Below are 25,196 nucleotides of genomic sequence, written 5' to 3' on the forward strand. Positions count from 1 at the left end.
GGTTCCAGGCTTGCATTGATGAAAGACAATTGCTTGGCAAATTGGTAGTCTTTTTGTCGCCTTCCCCCGCCACTGCCACTTCGTTAGGCAAGTTTTTTCTTCCGTAGCCATTTCACATATGCATCCCGTATATTCCGCCACCTTGTCTTGTACCTTTCTCCTGTAACGACATGAAAATTTGATTTCGATTATTTCTCTTGTAGGTACATCGCAACTGGACAAACATATACATCGCTACATGTCACATTTCGTATTGGGAAGAGCACGGTGGCAGGCATCGTCGTGAGGACTTCGAGGATCCTTTGGACGCGACTGAGGGCCAGATACATGCCTGTGCCGGACACCACGAAATGGGAGGAGATCGCCCAGGGCTTCTGGACCGAGTGCAAGTTTCCTAATTGTGTTGGCGCACTGGATGGGAAACACATCCGGATTCAGAAACCCGTGGGGAGTGGCAGCCATTATTTCAACTATAAAAAATACTTCAGCATTGTTCTAATGGCAGTGGCAGATGCGGACTACAAGTTTGTGTACGTGGACGTGGGGTCGTACGGTAGTTCCAATGACTCTGGAATTTTCCAGCGTACGACCCTTTGCCGGCTGATGGAGGAAGGCAGACTGCGTCTCCCCCGTGACAGACCCTGGCCTGGGACAAGGGCACCGGCCTACCCCTATGTGTTTGTGGGGGACGAGGCCTTCGCCCTGTCCGACCATGTAATGCGTCCGTACCCAGACAGGGGACTTGATGCCAGCCAGCTACACTTCAATGGTCGGTTGAGCCGTGCAAGGAGAATGGTGGAGTGCACATTTGGGATCATGGTGTCAAAGTGGAGGGTGTTCCACACGCCCATGCTGCTGAAACCGGGCAACGCAGTTGTCGTGGTGAAGGCAGCATGCATCCTCCACAACTTTGTGCGGCAGGAGGAAAGAGAGACTCCGGAACCCCCGAATGTGCTTCCACTAATGCCCCTGCGGAGGTATGCAACCAGGCCAAGGGTAGTGTCACTGCGGAACAGGGACCAACTGAGACTTTATTTTACCACACCACCTGGACGAGGGTGAATGTTTGGTTTTTAATATGTTTTGTTGAAATGTGTTTATTTTGGAGTTTCAAGTTTGAGTGAATTTAAATGTATTAATTTTTTACAATAAATTGATGTATAATAATTGGTCATTGTGTATGTTATATGTGCACAGGTGGGGTACATCGCAGGTGGGTGGGATACATCACAGGTGGGTGGGATACAGCACAGGTGGGTGGGATACAGCACAGGTGGGTGGGATACAGCACAGGTGGGTGGGATACAGCACAGGTGGGTGGGATACAGCACAGGTGGGTGGGATACAGCACAGGTGGGGTACAGGTGGGTGGGATACATCACAGGTGGGGTAGAGGTGGGTGGGATACATCACAGGTGGGGTACTGGTGGGTGGGATACATCACAGGTGGGGTAGAGGTGGGTGGGATACATCACAGGTGGGGTAGAGGTGGGTGTGATACATCACAGGTGGGGTACAGGTGGGTGTGATACATCACAGGTGGGTGGGATACAGCACAGGTGGGGTACAGGTGGGTGGGATACATCACAGGTGGGGTAGAGGTGGGTGGGATACATCACAGGTGGGGTAGAGGTGGGTGGGATACAGCACAGGTGGGGTACAGGTGGGTGGGATACATCACAGGTGGGATACATCACAGGTGGGGTACAGGTGGGTGGGATACATCACAGGTGGGGTAGAGGTGGGTGGGATACATCACAGGTGGGGTACTGGTGGGTGGGATACATCACAGGTGGGTGGGATACATCACAGGTGGGGTACAGGTGGGTGGGATACATCACAGGTGGGATACATCACAGGTGGGGTAGAGGTGGGTGGGATACAGCACAGGTGGGTGGGATACATCACAGGTGGGTGGGATACATCACAGGTGGGGTACAGGTGGGTGGGATACATCACAGGTGGGATACATCACAGGTGGGGTAGAGGTGGGTGGGATACAGCACAGGTGGGTGGGATACATCACAGGTGGGTGGGATACAGCACAGGTGGGTGGGATACAGCACAGGTGGGTGGGATACATCACAGGTGGGATACATCACAGGTGGGATACATCACAGGTGGGGTACTGGTGGGTGGGATACATCACAGGTGGGATACATCACAGGTGGGGTACAGGTGGGTGTGATACATCACAGGTGGGTGGGATACAGTACAGGTGGGTGGGATACATCACAGGTGGGATACATCACAGGTGGGGTACAGGTGGGTGGGATACATCACAGGTGGGGTAGAGGTGGGTGGGATACATCACAGGTGGGGTACTGGTGGGTGGGATACATCACAGGTGGGATACATCACAGGTGGGGTACAGGTGGGTGTGATACATCACAGGTGGGTGGGATACAGCACAGGTGGGGTACAGGTGGGTGGGATACATCACAGGTGGGATACATCACAGGTGGGGTACAGGTGGGTGGGATACATCACAGGTGGGGTAGAGGTGGGTGGGATACATCACAGGTGGGGTACTGGTGGGTGGGATACATCACAGGTGGGGTAGAGGTGGGTGGGATACATCACAGGTGGGGTACAGGTGGGTGTGATACATCACAGGTGGGTGGGATACAGCACAGGTGGGGTACAGGTGGGTGGGATACATCACAGGTGGGGTAGAGGTGGGTGGGATACAGCACAGGTGGGTGGGATACATCACAGGTGGGTGGGATACAGCACAGGTGGGGTACAGGTGGGTGGGGAACAGGTGGGTGGGCAACACGTGGGTGACACAAATCCATAGCAAAAGTTGAATACATCACAAGCTTAAACCACAAGCCCCCCCCCAAAAAACTTCTAGTCAACATACCCTCTGTGCCTTGCTGTCTCTTGCTCAAGTTCTCAAAGTCCTCCACATACAGCTTGGCAATTTTTTTCCACAGGCCTCTGCATTTTTTGATGTTGCTGTGGTCCGCATCCCCCTTGTCCCACAGGGCTGGTACCTGCTGCACCTGTAGGATGAGGTCTTCTGATGTGTAGGGCCTCACCCCCTCGCTATCAGACAGATCCTGCTCCATATTGCTGCCAAAGAGCTCCAGCATGAAGTCACTGCTGCTCCACTCTGTGAACGCTGGTGCCATGTGGTCCCCATCCAAAATGGCCACCATACCATAGAGTCTGCATAGGAAGTGTGGTACAACATCCGGTTTTTATAGCCAGTGTGTTGTGCGCTCTCCGGTTCTCATTGGTTTCCATTGGCCGGATGCAACATTCCGGCTCCGGTCCGGATACGTCAGCCGGACCAGCCGGACCAAAAAATAGCGCATGTTGGAACTGACGCCGGAGTCCGGATCCGGTCCGGCTCCGGTCCGGACGAAACGGACGCATGTGAACGGTCGCATAGACTTTCATTGCTATGCCGTGCGTCCGTTTCGTCCGGTCCGCATGCGGTCCGGCTCCGGCACGGCTCCGGCACGGCGATTCCGGATAGCAGCCGCTAATGTGAACCGGGCCTAAGAGAAACCTGAAAAGGCAACTGAAAAACAGTCTGCTGTGTAAATGAATGCCGACATTATCTGAGACTGTGTGAAGCTGTGTTTCAGTGACAAAATTATCAATCATGCGGACATATAGTGATCTTTTCACTTTATCAACTTTTATATACGGTACAGTTATTTCTTAAGAAAGAATGGCACTTTTTTGGAGAACAGCTATTTAGCCCTTTTATGAACAAGACCCTTTTTGTATCTCCTGATCTGCTGTTTGTGTTTAGTAGAGACTGAGACCGTATTTGCTTTGAAAATGACAGAACTCAGTTACTGTGATTAAAGCGGTGTACTGACTTAGAGAATCTGTACTCTAAAATTCTTACAATAAAAAGCATACCATTCTAATCATTATGTTCTCCTGGGCCCCTCTGTGCTGTTTCTGCCACTCCCTGCTGTGATCCTGGCTTGTAATTGCCAGTTTTAGGCAGTGTTTACTAACAAAAGACATGGCTGCTAACAGCATGTGATATGCTGAGAGGAGCTCAGTCTGTGACTCAGCCTGCAGGTGGTGTGGAGAGGGTGTGTATAGTTTCTATCCTATCACAAGCAGAACAGCACATTCCAGCCTAAGTGCCTGAGCCCGACAAAGCCGTCAGCGGAAAGAAGATTAGATTATATAACAGAGATAATACAGCCACTGTGCAACTAGGAAAGGCTGCAGTAAGACAGATCACATTAGAACAGGTATAGGAACTTATAGGATAGAAGAAATAAGGCTGAAAATTTTGTTAGTCTCTTTAAAATAGTCACCTGAAATGAGTTTTTGATATCACCATGGGTTACACTTCTTTTACAGCAATGTACTATCTTGCCACAAATAGCCCAGTCAACCATTTTTCTGCTTTATGAAGAGATATAGGCAATGTAAGCTGTCCCTGCTATGGAAACGTCATACTAACTTCCACCAGGAGCAATGTCTTTTAAAGAACAAGCGACACCCATGCTAACCTAGAAATAAAAAACACATATATAAGTAGATAAATACTATTTCTACTTACATAACAGATGTATTGTGCTAGCCACGTAATGATTCATGTGAATTTTATAAAGGAAAAGCAGGAAATCCTATTCTAGGTAGTGGCCATTTTGCCAAGCTAATGCTGATATAATATCCTCCCTGACTCTTGTTTTCCCCCCTCCCTTCTCTTGCTCATTGTGTATTCATTAGCTGCCCTCCTCCCAGAGTCTTCAGACACTCCCACTGAGGTGTATACTAGGAACTGCTCTGTCTTATCCTCCAATCGCTGAATCACCTCAGACTTGCTGGTAAACACAAGTGGTCAGAGGGTGTTTCTGATAAGCAGAAACCAAACCATAGCAGCAGAAAAAGTTTTGAATGCAGGATTAGCATCCTTATCGCTTAACCTCCCTGGCGGTTTATTTATTTTGCCAGGGAGGCTGCAATGTGGTTTTTTTTTTTAATTAAAAAAAAAATATTTCATGCAGCCAACTGAAAGTTGGCTGCATGAAAGCCCACTAGAGGGCGCTCCGGAAGCGTACTTTCGATCGCCTCCGGCAATCGAAAGTAACAAGATAGGCCGCAATGAGCGGCCTATCTTGTTTCGCTTTCCTCGAGCGGAGTGACGTCATGGACGTCAGTCGACGTCCTGACGTCAGAGCCGCCCGATCCAGCCCCTAGCGCCGGCCGGAACTGTTTGTTCCGGCTGCGCTGGGCTCGGGCGGCTGGGGGGACCCTCTTTCGCCGCTGCACGCGATCGGGCAGCACACGCGGCTGGCAAAGTGCCGGCTGCGTGTGCTGCTTTTTTCAGAACGGAAATCGGCCCAGCAGGGCCTGAGCGGCGACCTCCGGCGGCATACCCCGAGCTCAGCTCGGGATTACCGCCAAGGAGGTTAATGCACTCAGACCAGTTGCTGTTGAAATTTGATTTTTATGGTGACGAAACCGCTTTAACCACTTGCCCCCCCCCCCCCCCCCCCAAAGACCAGGCCATTATGTGAAGTACTGGGCTGTGCCGGCTTTTCAGCCTCCTGCACAGCCCAGCTTGGGAGCCCAGCAATCGGACTATCCACCTTTTTTTTTGTCCCTAAGTGGACATGCCGCCGGAGGGGACCGATCGCTGCAGCACTTTTTTTTTTTTTCCCTTCGCCTTTATGAGGCTCTCTCTCCCTCCCTCCTCCCCTCTATGAACAGATTTGGAACATGTTGGCGATCCGTCCTGTTCCGCCTCTCATAGGCATCAGCCTATGAGAGGATGGCGCTCCCCGGCCAATCAGCGGCTGGGGATCGCCAATCTCGTACAGCGCTGTGGCCACCGGCAGCGCTGTACACTTGTAAACAAAGGGGGTTTCTTTCCCCTTACGTTTACAAGCAGCTTGTTAGCCGCGATCGGCGGCTAGCAGGCTATGTGAAGCGACAGGGAACGATCGCGCATGTGCACGGCCGTTCCCTGGGAAAACTGGGAAACTGCAGCCCCAGGACTTGACGCCAATTGGCGTTAGGCGGTCCTCGGGCTGCCGCCGCGTTCACGCCCATTGGCGTGAGGCGGTCTTTAAAGAGACACTGAAGTGAAAAAAAAATTATGATATTATGATTTGTATGTGTAGTACATCTAAGAAATAAAACATTAAGATCAGATACATCAGTCTAATTGTTTCCAGTACAGGAAGAGTTAAGAAACTCCAGTTGTTATCTCTATGCAAAAAAGCCATTAAGCTCTACGACTTTCAAAGTCGTGGAGAGGGCTGTTTTCTGACTTTTATTATCTCAACTGTTACTAAACAAATTCCCTTTTTCTCTGTCAGAGGAGAGGTCATTAGTTCAGACTGCTCTGAAAGAATCATTTTGAATGCTGAGTGTTGTGTAATCTGCACATATTATTGAATGATGCAATGTTAGAAAAAAAACTATATACCTGAAAATAAAAATGAGAATATTTTCTTTGCTGCTAATCTTCTAGTAATTATTCATAGTACTCGTATCCAATTTATAATTGATAGTTTATTTATCTATACATAAAAAAAAATATATATATATCTCTAGCCTTTGGAATTAAAACCATATAAGCATAAAGGGTTTCATATGCAAGGTCACTTCAAAAGTACTCCACAATATCCCCCTCTGCATATACTTTCTAAATTTTTTTTTATTTTAATAGGTGGAACAATATAACTTCATTCATGCCATACACACTGTCATGCATACCATGGAGCCACCTGAATCTCTAATAAAAATTCCCCATAAAAAGTTCTCCAATAAAATCCGTATAGATAAATGTATTGGGTCAATCCTCCTATGTGTTTATAACAGTCCCCTCCGTTATCTCAGAGTGTCTATCCACCTGCCGCAAAAGACGCTTTCAGTCACTTGTGCGTCCACTCACTTACGCGTCCTGCAGCTTTTCTAATTTTCACATGCGGGCTCCGGCCGGTAGCCTCGCAAGCAGGACTCCCCTCTCTTTCCGTATCGCTGCTCCCCCGGTATGGCGTCGGTTTGCAAGCTCCTTACAGCTCCGTGCGCTCCGGCTGTACAGCTTTCCGGGTGATTGACCAGTTGGGAGTGACGTCACTTCCCTTTCCGGGCTCCTGCGTTCCAACCAGCGTTCCAATGCGATTTCCTGCTTTCAAAGCTCCCATATGCAACCATGCACCTTATACTGCACGTGCTTTTGCTGCAGAATGTGGAAACACTGCGTGGATTCTCCTAGAGCCCTTCACATCGACATGTTTCGATAGTATACGATCCCTCATCCTGATGAAGATAGTCGTATACTATGGTTGGAACGCAGGAGCCCGGAAAGGGAAGTGACGTCACACATATATATACACGCACACATACACGCACACATACACACACATACTCAGTTAAATATATTATATAGGAGCCACACACCGTGATATTTGAGAAGTGAAGTTTATTGGATTTACAGAAAGTGCGCAATAATTGTTTAAATAAAATTAGGCAGGTGCGTACATTTGGGCACTGTTGTCAATGTATTGATTCCAAAACCTTTAGAACTAATTGTTGAACTCAAATTGGCTTGTTAGGCTCAGTGACCCCTGACCTACATACACAGCTGAATCCAAATATGAAAAATTATTTAAGGGGGGGGGGGGAGGGGGGTCTCAAAACAATTATCAAATAATAATAAATATAATCCGAACATTTATATAGCGCTTTTCTCCTGTCGGACTCAAGGCGCTCAAGAGCTGCAGCCACTGGGACGCGCTCAGGAGGCCACCCTGCATTGTTAGGGAGTCTTGCCTTGAACTCCTTCCTGAATATGTACTGACCCTAGCCAGGATTCGAACCCTGATCTCCCATGTCAAAGGCAGAGCCCTTAACCAGTACTCTATTCAGCCACTGCAAATGACCTGAAGACAGACTGTTCACCATCATGGTTTAGGGGAAGGACACAGAAAGCTGTCTCAGAGATTTCAGCTGTCTATTTCCACAGTTAGGAACACATTGAGGAAATGGAAGACCACAGGCTCAGTTCAAGTTAAGGCTCGAAGTGGTAGACCAAGAAAAATCTCAGACAGAAGCGACGAATGGTGAGAACAGTCAGAATCGATCCACAGACCAGCACCAAAGACCTACAACAACATCTTGCTGCAGATGGAGTCACTGTGCATCGTTCAACCATTCGGCACACTTTACACAAGGAGATGCTGTATGTGAGCATGATGCAGAGGAAGCATTTTCTCCGCCCACAGCACAAACAGAGCCGCTTGAGGTATGCTAAAGCACATTTGGACAAGCCAGCTTTATTTTGGAATAAGGTGCTGTGGACTGATCAAACTAAAATTGAGTTATTTGGGCATAACAAGGGGTGTTATACATGGAGGAAAAACACAGCATTCCAAGAAAAACACCTGCTACCTGCAGTAAATTATGGTGGTGGTTTCAGCATGCTGTGGGGCTGTGTGGCCAGTAGAGGGACTGGGAATCTTGTCAGAGTTGAGGGACGCATGGATCCACTCAGTATCGGCAGTTTCTGGAGACCAATGTCCAGGAATCAGTGACAAAGCTGAAGCTGCACCAGGGCTGGATCTTTCAACAAGACAACGACCCTAAGCACTGCTCAAAATCCACTAACACAATCATGCAGAGGAACAAGTACAACATTCTGGAATGCCCATCTCAGTCCCTAGACTTGAATATAGTTTAAAATCTGTGGTGTGAGTTAAAGAGAGCTGTCCATGCTTGGAAGCCATCAAACCTGAGTGAACTAGAGATGTTTTGCAAAGAGGTGTGGGCAGAAATACCTTCAACCAGAATTCAGACTCTCATTGGAACCTACAGGAAGCGTTTAGAGCAGAGATCCCCAAACTTTTTCGGTCAAGGGCCGGGTCAACATACCGGTACTTCAGACTGCTGGGGGGCTGGAGTATACATGAAATTATGTAGAAAAACATAACATTGAGCCTAGGTATTGTAGACGGCGCCTATTAACATGGGCAGCCCTCATGTTTTCCATTTAACCAGAGCAGATGTTATGCCCCCAATATAGCAAGTACAGATATTATGCCATCAACACAGCATGTGCAGGTAGTATGCCACCAATAAAGTGCAGATATTGTGACCCTAACATAGCAAGTCTTATGTGAGCCATAATGTCACCTAATGGCCTGCAAGAGCCTGCAGCACAATCGCTCCCATACACACACACACAATCTCTGTAGAAACATAGACAGTACAACCCTCCATTTCCCCTTCTCAAAGGAACCATAACATTCCTGCACAGCACTGACCAAAATATATGTGATTATGCTTGCTACACGTCATCCCCTCCACCCAATAACCCAGAAGCCAGCAAATGACTGCTTTCTGGCTTCCATATGGAAGGGTAGTGCCAAAACTGCTATTCTATATACGATCCACCAATTTTAAAAAGATGCAGCAGAACGCTGTCAGGAATATAGCAGCTAGTTATGAGGCTGATGATGTAAGGAATGCAGGAGTATATTTCTATCATTTTTCTAATTTGCTGTGTATTATGTCAAAGGTGTAGATATGCCAGGCTAGATTCATGGACTGTTCATGTGATTGTGTGTGTGGGTCAACAGACCTACATTTGCATTGAATTCCTCTGGAAGCAGGGGGCTGGGACATAAGCATACAGTTCCTCTGGACAGCCAGAAAACAGGTAATTAGGAAACCCTTAATCAGACAGTTGCTTTTGAAGCCTATACAGATGGTCCGACCCTGTTGTCTGAATACTGTCCAAGAGGTGTATGGTGCTTGGAATCAATGGTCACCTGGCGTGGGGGAAGTCCTTTTTGATGACCTGAAAACTGAGACGGGAAAAACCTTGAAATTCACATGTCACACCTAGCCCAGATGTGACAAGTGGCTCGGCAGATCATGATGTCACAAACGGGGAAATTGCGTTAGTCTTGGGACAAGAAACTGCCTCTGGCCAGGAAATGGCTTATTATGCCAAGAGCAGTCAAGTCCCCACCTTAGATCTGCTGCGAAATACTTTTAAAACTAGTTCCTCCCCTCCCCAAGGAAGTTGCAGCCTCTGGGCGTATCTCACAGTATAAAAAGCAGAGCCAGATGCCTAGAAAGAATCTTCTCCTGGAGGTAGCGCATAGCTAGGGTGATCACGACTCCTGGTCGAACAAACTGCGTCCTCCCGTCAAACAACGTTCTAACCCAAGCTGGTAACGTTCTCTCTTTCCCCCGTTTTTATTTTTACGCAAATATCCTTGTGTGTATTTTTGTAACTTTTATCTTGTACTTTTTACTTTGTTTTTTGTACATCTGTTGTATATATTACTTTCAGCACTGTTCCACGGTTTTTCCTGGAATATTAAATCGTTATTTAAATAAGTTTGACTTCTGCTGTACTAAACCAACACTCATAGCCTAGAAGAGACTGAAGTGCAACTGTGTATAAATCCATGCCTAATTGTACGTTTGAGTAACCCTACCGTATGAGATTGTAATTGCATTGTGTGTGTGGGGGCGTTTGTCATACGTTGGCCTAAAGCGCGCAGCTGACCCAACGTACGAAAACGCCAGTGCGAGTAGCTCGACAGCAGAGTAGCTAACAGTATCGTTCGGAACGACTGTTAGTGGTTTTGCTTCACTACAGTGTAAGATAAAGCGCAAAGCTGACCCGAATACGAAAACGCGGATTGCGTGCTGAGCACTCGACAGCCGAGTGGACGTGTCTAGCAAACCGCTAGTGGTGGCAGTAAGGAGCTTTTGAGGGGTCACAGCCGTGTTTGTAGCTCGAATAAGGCTGCTCCCCGCTTGACCTGGTCAAATCCGCAGTCGGGAAACGTATAAGCAGGCGTGCCGCGGGCCGGTTTCTGACAAACGCATCTATAAGTAATACATTTTGTGTGTGTGGGGCCAGTTAAAAAAGCCTCAGGGGGCCGCATTCGGCCCGCAGGCCTTAGTTTGAGGACCACTGGTTTAGAGGCTGTAATTTCTGCAAAAGGAGGATCTAAATATTTATTTCGTTTTTTTTTTGTGGTGCTCAAATGTATGCACCTGCCTAATTTTGTCTTAACAAATCTTGCACATTTTCTGTAAATCTAATAAACTTCATTTTACTTCTCAAGTATCACTGTGTGTGTCTCCTATATGATATATTTAACTGACATTTTTTTTTATTGTATGATTTATACAGGAAAATCATGACTATTAAAAAGGTTGCCCAAACTTTCGCATCCCACTGTATGTGTGCGTGTGTAGTATGTGTGTATGTATATGTATGTATGTATATTATTTATTATTATTATTATTATTTTTTTTTTTTTTATAACATTGCATCATTCTCTAATATTTACAAACTACACTGCATTTTAACCTATAAAAAAGAGCGGAAGTAATGAGTGTTTTTAACTTTAATGCAGTAAAATCTTAAAGTGGAGCCAAATTTATAATAGCAGCCTTTTTTCAGGTGCATGATGACAAATATAAAATATTTGACATTTATTGGAGGAACTCCTCCCTTCCTTTTATATTGCCGGGACAGAATCCGGCAGACTTGTGGAGGAGGAGGTGTCCAGCAAAGGAGGAGTTGCTAATGGCTGCCACCTGTATAACCCTATTTATGAATAGAGAAGGGTGAAAAGTATGCATGGAAATGCTCATAGGCTTGAAGGAGTGTTTATTTATCTTTGTATGTGTCAGAGTGGTGCAACTAAATATTTTGAATGCAAACCATGTTTGGTTTGGGTCCGCTTTAGACAACCAAGGAACAGTGAGAGACAGGTTGAGATAAGTGCATCAGAAAACAGTACTGCAGCCACCCAAGTTGGGTCAGAGCGCTCAGAGAAGCTCTTTTGCATACATAACAATTACATTTCCTTAACTCTTCCTTTTCTGGAAACAATAGGAGACTCATATCTGTGCTACTAGCTGGTTTCAGTCCTTTCTATCTGGCAGGACACAGCAAGTAATGTATATTCTGGCGTGTAAGACTACTTTTTAGCCCTTGAAAATCATCTGAAAAGTCAGGGGTCGTCTTATACGCTGGTGTGATTTATGCCGGGTGATACGCCCTCTGCTGTTACCGACTCCTAGATCTCACTGCTGAGGACTGTAGTGAAGCGGCGCAGGCGCACATGTGCGAGATCTGAGAGGCAGGGAAGGAGGTAAATAGGATACAAGGGTGGGCCAGAAGGGTGAAAGAGGCGAGTTTTATGGCCACAGCACATTCTTCCATACCGCTCTGATAAACAGGTAGACAAGGAGAGCTGACCAATCCACTTAGGGCACAGGTGTCGAACTCCAGACCTGGAGGGCCAGATCCATGCCAGTGTTTAGGATGGACTGAGAAAGGGAGGAGGAATGTGTTCTACCTGATGGACCACACCTTTCCTGATTCAGACCCATCAATTAATTTGAGTTGGGTCAAAAATGTGTGAGGACCTCGGCCCTCATAGGACTGGTTTGACATACCTGACTTGGGGAGAGTTGACCAATCCAACCAGTCAATCGCCTATATACTGGGTACCACATATAGTACAGCACCAGTATCTGTTCATACATAGCACCAGTTTATGAAATTTTTTTTTTATTTGGTGTGCGTTGGAGGAGGGGTAGTCCTTATAAGGCGAGTATATCCCAAACTCTATATTTTAACTAGATAAGTTGGGGGTTGTCTTATACGCCAGAATATATGTGTATGTCTGGGCACACACTACTCTAATCCAATGCCACTTGCCTATTGAGTTCCACAGGGTTCTGCACTATCACCATTACTCTTTGCAGTCTACATGCTTCCAGTGGGCAAAATAGTCCAGAACTATGGCCTAGGATACCATTATTACGCAGACGACACACAACTGTATTTGTCCTTCAAGACTGGCACCCAAGACCACTCAGCATCCATCAATGCCTGTCTAGTGGAATTACAAAATTGGATGAACACCATGCTAAAACTCCGACAAAAAGAGGTGTTGCTGGTAGGCAGGCCACACATGAAGGATAAAGTCAAAAACTCTCCCCACTTCAAACTAGCAATTTGGGGAGATACTGTACAGTATAAAGACTCTGTGTGAAACCTTGGGGTGATCCTGGAAGAAAAGCTAACACTCAGACAGCAGGTATCAGTTGTCGTCAAGTCTTCTTTCTTCCATCTGAGAAATATAACGAGAATTATACACCTTATCCCAGCTGAAGACCTCCCTGCCCTGGTTCATGCATTTGTATACTTCCGCCTGGACTACTGCAATGCCCTGTTCGTCGGATCCCCAGATAAGGACCTGCGCCCCTTACAACTAGTACAGAATGCAGCAGCCAGACTCCTAGCCAATGCCCCCCGCAGCGCACACATCTCCCCAGTACTGCAAACTCTTCACTGGTTGCCAGTAAAATGGAGAATCCATGTTAAGATCTGCCTGCTGACATTCAAGGCTCTAAACAACAAGGGACTCAAATACCTAACAGATTTATTAGAACGTTATGCCCCTCTATGCACCGTTCGCTCTACCAGTAAGAGGAATCTGGTTATTCCCAGGATACACTTAAAAACATTTGGCCTTTTCTTATGCAGCCCCTACTCTATGAAACTTGCTTTCACAGTCAGTGTGAGAGGCTCCTTCTCTGGACAGCTTTAAGAAAAGTCTAAAAACCCACTTTTTTTTTTTTTTTTTTTTTTTGCCTTTGAGACTGCATAACGCAGGGTTACAGCACTTTGTGTCCCCAGGGAGAAAAGTGCTATAAATTATTATTATTATTATTATTATTATTAGTAATGCTCTATTTCTTCGCTATTCTACACTTACAAATCATTATGTCATAAGTTTACTTTCACTTCAGATTCCCTTTTAAAAAGCAAGTGATTTGTTCTTCTGGGATCACTGAAGAGGAGGTCAACATATAAAGGAGGCATATGGAGTAATGGCCTTTGGATTTAGTAGTTGGTATATGATTAGTCACTGTAACAGGAGCAGGTGCAGTGGAGTGGTTAGGGCAGAAAGCAGACTGGAAGCGATCAAATGTTAGCAGAGAGGTGGTTAACCAAGACAGCATGATTATGCTGTTCCAGTAGTTAAATTAAGCAATGGAACGAGCTAAAGGTTAGAAAGGCTAGATGGATGATCCAGTGAGAAGAAATGTGAAAAAATGGGGTGAATGGAACAGGTAGTGAGGTAAGATTTTGGAAACTAGGAAGGACAATAGGTGTTAGGTTTTGATGTTTTTAAACTACTCATCAACTTTATGTATTTGTATACATAAAGTAATTGGCCAGACATAGCAGAGGAGTGAACCTGCAGAGTTCTGTGCATACCAATGCAAAAATTACAGTATATAACACTTTAGCGTGCAGTTAAAGCACACCTGAAGTGTTTTTTTTTTTTTTTTACCACTTCAGCATTCAGTCGTTTTTACTTTATGCATCCGAGCAAATTTCACCTCCCATTCATTCACCTATAACTTTATCACTACTTATCACAATGAACTGATCTATATCTTGTTTTTTCTGCCACCAGTTAGGCTTTCTTTGGGTGGTACATTTTGCTAAGAGCCACTTTACTGTAAATGCATTTTAACAGGAAGAATAAGAAAAAAACGGAAAAAAATTAATTAATTCTCAGTTTTCAGCTATTATAGTTTTAAAATAATACATGCCTCCATAATTAAAACTCACGTATTGTATTTACTCATATGTCCCGGTTATTACACCGTTAAAATTATGTCCCTATCACAATGTATGGCGACAATATTTTATTTGGCATTAAAGGGGCATTTTTTTTCCGTTTTGCATCTATCACTATTTACAAGTTTAAAATAAAATAAATATAGAAATATTTCATCTTTACATTGATATTTAAAAAGTTTAGACCCTTAGGTAAATATTTACATTTTTTTTTTATTGTAATGTTTGTTTTTTTAAATTTTTTTATATTAAACATTTTATTTGGGTATTTTTTGGGAGGGTGGGATGTAAACAGTAGTTTTGTAATGTAAATGTTTGTTGAGTTTTTATTTTTTTCACTTTTAGTTGTAGTTTTACTTTTTGGCCACAAGATGGCGGGCATGAGTTTGTTTACAAGACGTCACTCTAAGCGTAACATACGCTTAGAGAGACGCATGGGGGACGCAACAGCCAGAAAAAGCGAAGCTTCTGAGAGAAGCTGTCACTTTTTCTGCGGGGGAGAGGAATCAGTGATCGGGCACCGTAGCCCGATTCACTGATTGCCAGGCTAACGAGCCGCGGCCGGGAGCGCGCGTTTGGCCGCGGGAGCGCACATGGCCTCCTGGGCGTAGCTAGTACGTCCAGGAGGCCAAAGTAGTTAAATTAGCATTTTCAAAATAATCTTTTTAATATTATTCACTATTTATATAGCGCCAACATCTTCTTCAGTAGTGCTGCACAGAGTATAATGTGACTTCTTGGTCGCCCAAAACTCCTAAATAGTCTTAGTTGTTAATTCTACCATAAAGGGAAATCATTAGCCCGGATTATTAAGAAAGAGCACCCCAGATCATCACAGACCCCACGCCATGTTTTACAGTTGGGAGAAGGCAGTCTGGATGAAATGCTTCTTTCGGCTGTCTTCAAACGTGCACTCGGCCGGAGGTCGGAAATAAGGTAAACGATGATTCATCAGAGAAAATCTAATTTTTCCACTGCTCGTGGGACCAATTCTGGTGGTTTCTACTCCACTCTAAACGCTTTGAAACATTTGGTTTTAAGAGCAGAGGTTTTCTAATTGCAGTTCTTCCGTGGAATCCAGATTTGTGCAGCTCCTGACGAACAGTTTTTTTTTTTTTTTTTTTGTGGAAACTGGGTTCTCTAGGTGTTCATTCAGCTTTGCAGGGATTTTAGGAGCCGTAGTCTTGCAAGCTCTTCTAACAATTCGATTTAGAGTCCGACTGTCTCTCTCAGACAACTTCGACTTTCGGCCACAACTGTGCTTTGCTGAGAACGTTTTTTCTTCTCTTTGAAAGACAGTCATTACTTTTGCAGGGTTCTCCCCAGAAATTTTTTTTTCAGCCGGGTGGCATGAAAAAGTAGCCGGGTGGGGAAGTAAGGGCCCTTTTCCACTAGGATTTGCAATTGCGCTGCGATCACGCAACCTACAATTTACACTACCCGAGATTGCTCCATATAGCTGCCGGGGACGGAGCACGATCGCCTGACAATTGTGTTGGGCGAAAAATGACGCATGCTAGTGGAAAATGAGCACTGCGATTTACATGTTATCACAGTGCTCATTAAAATGGCTGCGATCCACTTTCTGAAGCGGAAAACGGCAGCGCCAGCCAATCACAGCCCTCAGCACACACTTTTGGCAGCCGGGCGGGGTTTGAAAATAGCCGTGCGGCCCACCCACCTAATTAGATTAGCCTTGGGAAGTACACTGCTTTTGAGACAGTACCTCTTGAAATGCCAAGCATTGGGGCATTTTCTGTTACAGTATCGCCTGCCATATGAGCACCAACAATTTGGCCTCTTTGAAAGTCTGAGAGATCTTCCAATTTTTTACAAATTATAACCAACTTTGGTTTAAATATCTGTAAAAAAACTATTTTAATTAAACCTATCAAATAACAAAAATAATAAACAAAAAAAATTGAACGTATGTCAAGTTTTGATTGCTTAAAACCTGTTCAAAGATTATGATGACAAAATGTTAGGTGTTTCATATTCTCATATATATATATATATATATATATATATATATATATATATATATATATATATATATATATATATATATATATATATATATATATATATATATATATATATATATATATATATATATATGTGTGTGTGTATGTGTATGTGTATATGTATATGCCAGCATTGGGAAAGGTCGGGGACGACCGCAACTGTCTGCTTGTATTATACGTCTGTTGCTCTAACACACACACACACACGCATACATATACATACATACACACACACACACACACACACACACACACACACACACACACACACACACACACACACACACACACACACACACACACACACACACACATACATCTATATACACACACACACACACACACACACACACACACACACACACACACACACACACATCTATATACACACACACACACACACACACACGCATACATCTATATATATACACACACACACACACACGCATACATCTATACACGCACACATATACACACTCACATGCTCACATATACACACTCACATGCACACATATATACACACACATATGTACACATACACACATATGCACGCACACATATACATACACAAATACACAAAAACACATATACACACACCTACACATACACACACATATACACACACATATACACATACACACACATATACACATATACACACACACATATACACACACACATATATAATTTATAATATAATGTTTGTGTATGTATGTGAGTCTATGGCCAATTTCTGTGTAGTGCATGTATCGTAATCTAGGGCCAATTTAGGGGGTAGCCAATTAACTTATCTGTGTGTTTTTGGGATGTGGGAGGAAACCTGAGTGCCCAGAGGAAACCCACACAGGCACAACATACAAATTCCATGAAGGTAGTGCCCTGACTGAGATACGAGCCGGGGACCCAGCGTTGCAAGGTGAGAGCGCTGACCATTATGCCACCGTGCTGCCCAATTAGTTTTAGTACAAAGATCACTTTGTGGTGATTCTCCCCAAATATTTCAGTGCTGTTCCATTGGTAATCAAACAATACACAGCCAGCATTAGCGTACTGTATATCTGATATACTTAATTCTGTATTTCTCATTAATCGTGTTTGTAAGTTTAATTAGATTTTGTTAATGTTTGTTTCACTTGCAGACCCCACTGAAGCCTGGGAGGAGCTTGATGGACTGGATAAGACTAAAAAGTAGTGGAAAAGATTTAACAGGCCTGGGAGGAAGATTAATAGAGGTGACTGAAGAGGAACTTGCAAAACACAATCAACAGTCTGATTGCTGGACATGTATCAGAGGTAGCAATCACCATTAATAGTGCTGCATGTGGAATGTGTACCGTATTTGAAGCCTGTTTATACTTGCACCGATATTTTTTTTTTTTTTTTTTTTTTTGCAGGATGCCCATAACAGCATATTGAGATTTCTGTTTTGCTTTGTCACTTGCAGAGCAAAGGACTTATTTATACTTCATGTGATGGCTGTGTTTTGATATTATTAGGTGCAGCACTGACCCTATTCAGTTGCACTTAAAATGTTTACTGCAAAGTGATCATGCATTGCACGGCAGTGCAGCACAGCGGTGATGTGAGAACGTCAGACTCTGCTTTCAATGCAACTAAGCCTATTTATATCCTTGGTATGCCACACTGCACCTTACATAATGTGAACAAGCCCAAATGGTTCGCATACACTACATGATTTTGCAAATTAGATGGATGTTTGGATTGATAAAAACATTGCATCAAATAAAAATGTGTTAAAAACTAAGACCCTCTAATCACTCTTTGATCATATTATTGATACAATGTTGATTGGGAAAGGGTGCTTCAGTGGCATACCTAGGGTATTGGACACCCGATGCTGATTTACAGACCCCCCCCCCCCCCTTCATCAAACCAAAATCTAAAACATGGGGGTGTTAAGTGTGTTCTGCAGCGGAAAGGGGTGTAGCCTAGCCATGACAGGATGTAACAGTGTAACTCAAAGGAAGTGGGACTCTCTCTCTCTCTCTCTCTCTCTCTCTCTCTCTCTCTCTCTCCCCCTCCATTCAGACTATGTGCGTACCTAGCCGTTTTTACAGAACACGTATGGGCAGGCTTTGCACATAGAAACGGCTACTAATGTTTTCTAATAGCCACAGAAACGGATGCAATGAAAGTCTTTAGATGTGTATCCAAAACGCGTACTATTGCGTTTTTAGCGTACGTTTCCCTCTGCATTTGAACGCATAGAAAACGCATACAAACACATGCGTTTTTTACCTTGCGTTTTTTTTAAATTTATACGCATTCTGCAAACACTGACAGTCTGAACAGGGCTTAAGGCATTGTTTCTCAAAACACACCTAAGAAAACAGCATTTCCCCCATAACCTGGTGGAATGGGAGATTTGCATAATGGATGTGCAGCCGATAAGTTTGCAGAAACTGCATGATGCTATCGTACTAATATGGATCCAAATTTCTGAGGAATGCCATGAAGAAGGAAGTCAGTTCTGAAGGCAAAAAGGGGTCAAACTCAATACTAGCAAGATGTGACTACTGTAATAAAGTGGCCAGTGCAATATATCCTGGTTATGGGGATGCAGAGGGGACAAACACCATAGTGCAGACTGCGCCTAAAGTTGCACTTACAAATTCTTGTGTTTATTGCATATCTAAAAGTATTCCGAATCCGGATTTCGGCCATATGCCTTCATCAGGGGAGGTCAACTTTGGGCGCAGTCTGCACTATGGTGTTTGTCCCCTCTGCATCCCCATAACCAGGAACCAGCCGGCAGAGTGATGGAACACATTGGACTACGGGCGGCGACATCACCACTGGCGGAAGGGGAAGGAGACGGTTTCCGCATCTCCGTGCGACCATCCGCGTGCATACAGCTCCGCTATCCATGCGGACCCCGTACAATCGTACGCAACATACGGAGGACGCTGCACACTGATAGGGAGGTATTCCTATACTCCCAAAAGGTACTGTGCCACTCATATGAACTGTCTCTCAGGAATTGTTGTCCACGAGTATTTGCAGTGCGCAGTTTTGCTGGACGGACGGACTTGATCATATTGATCTGTACCATTGTAAGCGCCAGGTGCTCCATTATTTTCTTCCATTTCTCCTGTTTAGGGCTTGAGGACTGGCCCTGAGCTCACCTTGGCTGCTGCTGTTTCCTATTGCGCTCCTGCTCTGTTTTTTACTGTATCATCTATTGGGAATTTTCAGCTTTCTGAACAGCAGTTTTGGTACCAGCCAACTAAGGGTTGGTTTCATAGGGTAACCGTAATCTATCGGCCTCTTCACACAAACATAAGTGTCACCACTTAGTTTGTATGCAGGTTGTTTCCACATAAAAATAATTAACCAGTGTAGCTGTAGTTAGTTCTAGTTAGCCTCTAGGGAAGCTAACCTCACACTCCAGGAAAGTAAAGTCACATAGCGCCCGGTATAAACATAGTTTCCCCGCCCTCTTCCAGCTCTCTCCCAGCGGGTACCGGAAAGAAAAGCTCACCGAATTCAGCACATCTTGCAAATGGGTAAGCTAGTCTGCTCTCTTTCACTCTGGCAATAGCAAGCCAGTGTCTAATACGCTGGCCAAAAGCATTGTGACACACCTCCTTCCTCACAAGCCACAGTCGCGCTTGCTGCTTTTCTATATCGCAGACACTGGTGAGCATGTCTACCAATATCGTACAAGATGTGTACTGAGAGAAGGTGACACTAGTCTAGGATGAGGGTTAGTGAGACATCCCTCACATTGTCACCTGGGGTGCTCAGCCCCCCACCCCCCTAGGTATGCTATTGGGGTGTTCTTTTAACATTTGGGCATTAAAGGTTACCCGAAGTGACATGTGACATGATGAGATAGACATGGGTATGTACAGTGCCTAGCACACTAATAACTAGGCTGTGTTTCTTTTTTTCTTTCTCTGTCTGAAAGAGTTAAATATCAGGAAGTGACTACAGTGTGACCCTCACTGAATAGAAATTCCAACTATAAAACACTTACCTAGCTGAAATGGCTTCCGAGAGCAGGAAAGATATAAACGGGTCAATAGTTCATAGATTTTAGCCCTGGCATACTTCAAGGAATGTGTCATTGAGCAAAAAACAATAAAACCGTTACAACTTAAAGTAGATTTAAACATAAAATAAAACTCTGGAATATCTTAAAAAGTCATTTTTAGGAGAAGGAAGATGGATACAATCATTTATTTCATTTGTAGTAGCAGTAGGGTAGTGTACCGTGTTAGCCATCAGTAAAAGCAAGACGTTTTAAATCAGGATGATACCATTTATTGGCTAACTAAAAAGAATAAGAATAAGCAAGCTTTCGGCGTTGCAGCCTTCGTCGGGCTTAAATCCTGTATCATCCTGATTTAAAACCTCTTATTTCATTCGTTTATTTTCGCTTTGGGTGTCCTTTTAAGGCATATCAGTGTAGATCGGAGTGGTGCATGACTAATAGCCACTTAGATTTGTATTGGGAATACAAGCCAGTTGTTGCAGGGCTGTGGAGTCGGTACAAAAATCCACCGACTCCGACTCCTCAGTTTAGGATTCCTCCGACTCCGACTCCTCTAATTTGCATATTACAATCTAGTTGATTGAAAGTATGTAACATGAAAATCGTCTCTTAACTGCCAACGCTTAGGAATTTTAAAAGACAACTGAGGTGAGAAGGGTATGGAGCCTGCTATATTTATTCCCTTTAGTCATAGACTAAAACTAGTCCTTGGTAAGAGTACTTGTAAAAGGTAAAGACCGGAACAAAGAACATCTATTAGGCCCTAGGCAATGTAACTGTGGGTACATGTAAGAATGATGTGCAGGTACTCTGCAGGGGAATGAGGAGATTCTTCCTCTATTACACATTCTTCATGCACAATCTGAACCAGGTTTATGGGTGATAGACAACGCCTCTGTGTTCAATGTGCTCAACATTCTCAGTGGATCCCCTGCAGCTCTGTGGGGCGTGCATATGTATGTGTAACAAAGTAAACCTGAGACAGATGAAATTAAAGTTTTAGACATACCTGGGGCTTCCTCCAGCCCCCTTCAGGCTAATCAGTCCCTCGCTGTCCTCCTCTGCCACCTGGATCTTCTGCTATGAGTCCAGGTACTTGAGCCAGTCTGGCGTAGTGCGCATGCACACACTCCGCCGCCGGGAGCGTACTACACCTGCGCAGCACTATTGCGTAGGTGCAGAACGCTCCTGGCTGTGGAAGCGGTATGCGGCCGGACTGCGCTGACTGGCTGAATTACCAGGACTCATAGCAGAAGATCCAGGTGGTGGAGGTGGACAGCGAGGGACTGATTAGCCTGAAGGGGGCTGAAAGAAGCCCCAGGTATGTATAACACTTTTCTTTTCATCCTTCTCAGGTATCATTTAATTCGTAGTCACCAAACCAAATTTTAACAACATATCAAATTATTTGATTTCATGAGCAAAGAGTACATTTGCATAAATCAGAATCAACGCAGAATTATTTCCCTCTCATTGACCATCTCTATTAGTGACACGGCTACACATCAGGCTTTATACTTACAGCATAGATGTTATTTAGTATATATAAGAGATTTCTGTGTACACATCATATATACAGTCACAATCAGATATGTATATCTGACTTTAAAAATACGGGGACTGCTTTATTGAAGCAGCACAAGTAACTAATTTTGATAGGTTTATTTCATTGTTGTGGACTAAGCACAGCTATTACTGTATGTATAAATTATTTATGATGACTATTATCTGAGAAATAGAACATTTTATCATATTTTCTATTTTAATTACAGTTTAAATTCATTAGGAGTCGGAGTCGGTGCATTTTTTCCCGACTCCGACTCCAGGCACCCAAAATTGCCCCGACTCCGACTCCACTACTCCGACTCCACAGCCCTGAGTAGTAGTGGTATTGAGATCAGTATTTGATCGGATTCCTGCTTAAATCTGAATATTTTATTGGTTCAGAGAAGTAAACAAAATCAGAGCGGTAACGCTCATTTATGTGATCTACCACGAAGCTAACTGTGTGTACTTGGGATGGTCGGAAATGCCAATTACCGCTTCCGTGGAAAATCCACTTTTCGCCATTGCTGATTACCAGTACAGATTCCGCTTTCCGCTACCGATTTCCGCATTCCGAAGCAGATTGTTGTAGACATTTCCGTTGATTTTTTTAACATCAATTTTCTCAAACTACAAGGTTTTTATGACATTTTTTTCCTCTTGTTCCCACTTTTCTGCTTGACATACCCTGAAAATGTGGTGTTTCTATCACCTATGGGGGCTTTGCTATTAACCTCTAAAGTCAGTGGCATAACGCATATCTGTAATGCGGATTTTCTGCATTTTCCATTATAGTCAATGGCTGCCGATTTCAGCAGTTACTAGCAAAGCCCCCATAGGTGCTAGAAACATCAAATTTTCAAGGTATGTTAAGCAGAAGAGTGGGAACAAGGGGAAATTTTTTTTTAACCACTTCACGTCCTAACTACGGTATATTCACGTCGTTGTAAGTGGCTCCTGAAAGCCACACGACGTGAATATAAGTTAGTTCACTTTAATGAGCACAGCGTGCGTGCTGGCACGCGCCTGGGCTCATTTACCTCCCTCCCTCTAACTACACTAATTAAGGATTCCCTCCCTGGGGTCCGATCCTCCCACCCCCCGCTCGATCCCCTGTAATTGAGCATCCCCCCCTTCTTCCCCCATGCTGCAATGCAGGATTAGCATGAAAACCACATACCTCACTTCGTTCCAGCGTGTACTACCGCTGCCTGTGTCATTATGCCGAATGGATCGGGTCCCGGCTTGATGACGTCATCAAGCTGGGACCCGGTCCGTTCGGCATAGAGAGGCAGTCAGCGGTAATGCACAGAGGGGAGGCTGATCACATGCTGGAACGAGGCCAGGTGAGTTGTTTACATGCTGACCCTGCTCGATCGGAGCATGAGGAAGAAGAGGGGGAGGGGGGGGGGTTAGCATTTGGCCACACATGGCTATCTTGGGGGGGCACAAAGGGTGACACGTGGCTATCTATAGGGAGGGGGGGGGGGGGGCAGAGGCACACTTGGCTATCTATGGGGGGGGGGGCACAAAGGGTCTGGCTATCTAAGGGGGAGGGGGGAATAATGCAGCACATCTGGCTATCTATGAGGGAAAGGGGGATTAAGCAGCCCATCTGGCTATTTTTTTTTTGGGGGGGGGGTCAAAGGGACACGTAGCTAACTACGGGGGTGGGAGCTAATAAATGGGCTTAGTTTTTTTAATATATGTATGCCTTCAGCGTATATTACTGTTAATTCGGCAAATACAACTTGTGATTACTGATAAAGTGCAATGCAAAAAAAATTTAAAAATACACCTTTATTTACAAATAATATATTGTTGCCATACATTGTACCAGGAACATAAATTAATTGTTGAAATAAACAGGACACACAAGCAAATAAAATTTGTGGGTTTGATCTACAGTAAAACTTTTTATTTTCAAACTGTAAGTGCTGAAACCTGAGAAATAATGACTTTTTTTTCATTTTGTATTCTCCTTATTCATTCCTTTTAAAATGCATGCAAAGTAAAATAATTCTTAGCAAAATGTACCACCCAAAGAAAGCCTCATTGGTGGGAAAAAAACCTTGTCGGTTTTGAGAAAATCAGTGTTAGGCCTTGTTCCCATTGCGTTCAGCTCACGTGGCCGTTCGCGGTGGCCATTTTTTGATGCATTTTGTCTTCTATTTCTATGCGTTGGACGTTTTTGTTAAGCGCTTTTCTAAGCGCCTTTGCAGAGCGATTGCGTTCTTTCACTTCCTGGCGTCAGTCAAGAAGTGAACTCTTTGATCCGGAAAATAATAAATACAATGTATTTATTCTTAAAAACAGTTGTTGCACAAAGCGTTTTGCGTTTTCCGATACCTGCCATTGAGGTGGAATCAAAAATGGCCCACGCGCCGCTTTTCTGAGTGGATCGGAAAAGAACCGCTTGGATGTGAACCTTCTCCTACAGAATCGTTGCACACGCGCTTTCAGGCGATTGTGAAAATCACCAGCACTTTAAAAAAATGTCAAACGCCCCTAGTGTGAACAAACCCTGAAAGTCGTCGGAAATTTCTGCGTTTTTCCCGTGAAAATCCACCTAGCGCACTTGCATTACCAATTTACGAATTCCGATACGGTAATGCAATTTACGATCGGAAATGCGGAAATTGCATTTCCACAGAATCCGAACGGGCATTCCTAGTGTGTACACACACTATACGAAAGTCTGCTGAGGTGAGCATTTATATCCACCTTGGCCAAGAATTGAGCATGTGTATTAAGGTCCAGTGCTGCTCATCCAATATTCAGATATCTGAGTTACCCAGATAATCCAAACCTTTTTCACTAATCGGATCCGGATTCCGGATACCTGGGCCAAATCCGGATAGCACTATCCGAGTTAACTCGGATATCAATCTGAAAATCCGGAATCCGGCGGATACTAAGGTCGGATATCCGAATCCGGGTACTGTAACCATGGAGATGACCTCCATGACGTCATTGAGTC

The 25,196-nt window shown here is 44.4% G+C and overlaps 1 protein-coding gene across 7 annotated transcripts in view; it reads left to right on the forward strand.

The window, feature by feature from the left end:
* The window catches only part of MRAP2 (melanocortin 2 receptor accessory protein 2), a 452,653-nt gene that overhangs the window by 32,003 nt on the left and 395,454 nt on the right, over positions 1 to 25,196 (forward strand). For 6 of the 7 annotated variants that reach the window (XM_068281584.1, XM_068281585.1, XM_068281582.1 and 3 more), the window contains exon 2: positions 17,793 to 17,946. The exons of the other annotated variant lie outside the window; for it this stretch is intronic. In XM_068281584.1, the coding sequence (XP_068137685.1) occupies positions 17,793 to 17,946 (154 nt within the window). The remainder of the gene's footprint in view (positions 1 to 17,792; positions 17,947 to 25,196) is intronic. 7 annotated transcript variants of the gene reach the window in all.

This window comes from Hyperolius riggenbachi, chromosome 4, assembly GCF_040937935.1.
Source record: "Hyperolius riggenbachi isolate aHypRig1 chromosome 4, aHypRig1.pri, whole genome shotgun sequence".
Classification (NCBI taxonomy): Eukaryota; Metazoa; Chordata; class Amphibia; order Anura; family Hyperoliidae; genus Hyperolius; species Hyperolius riggenbachi.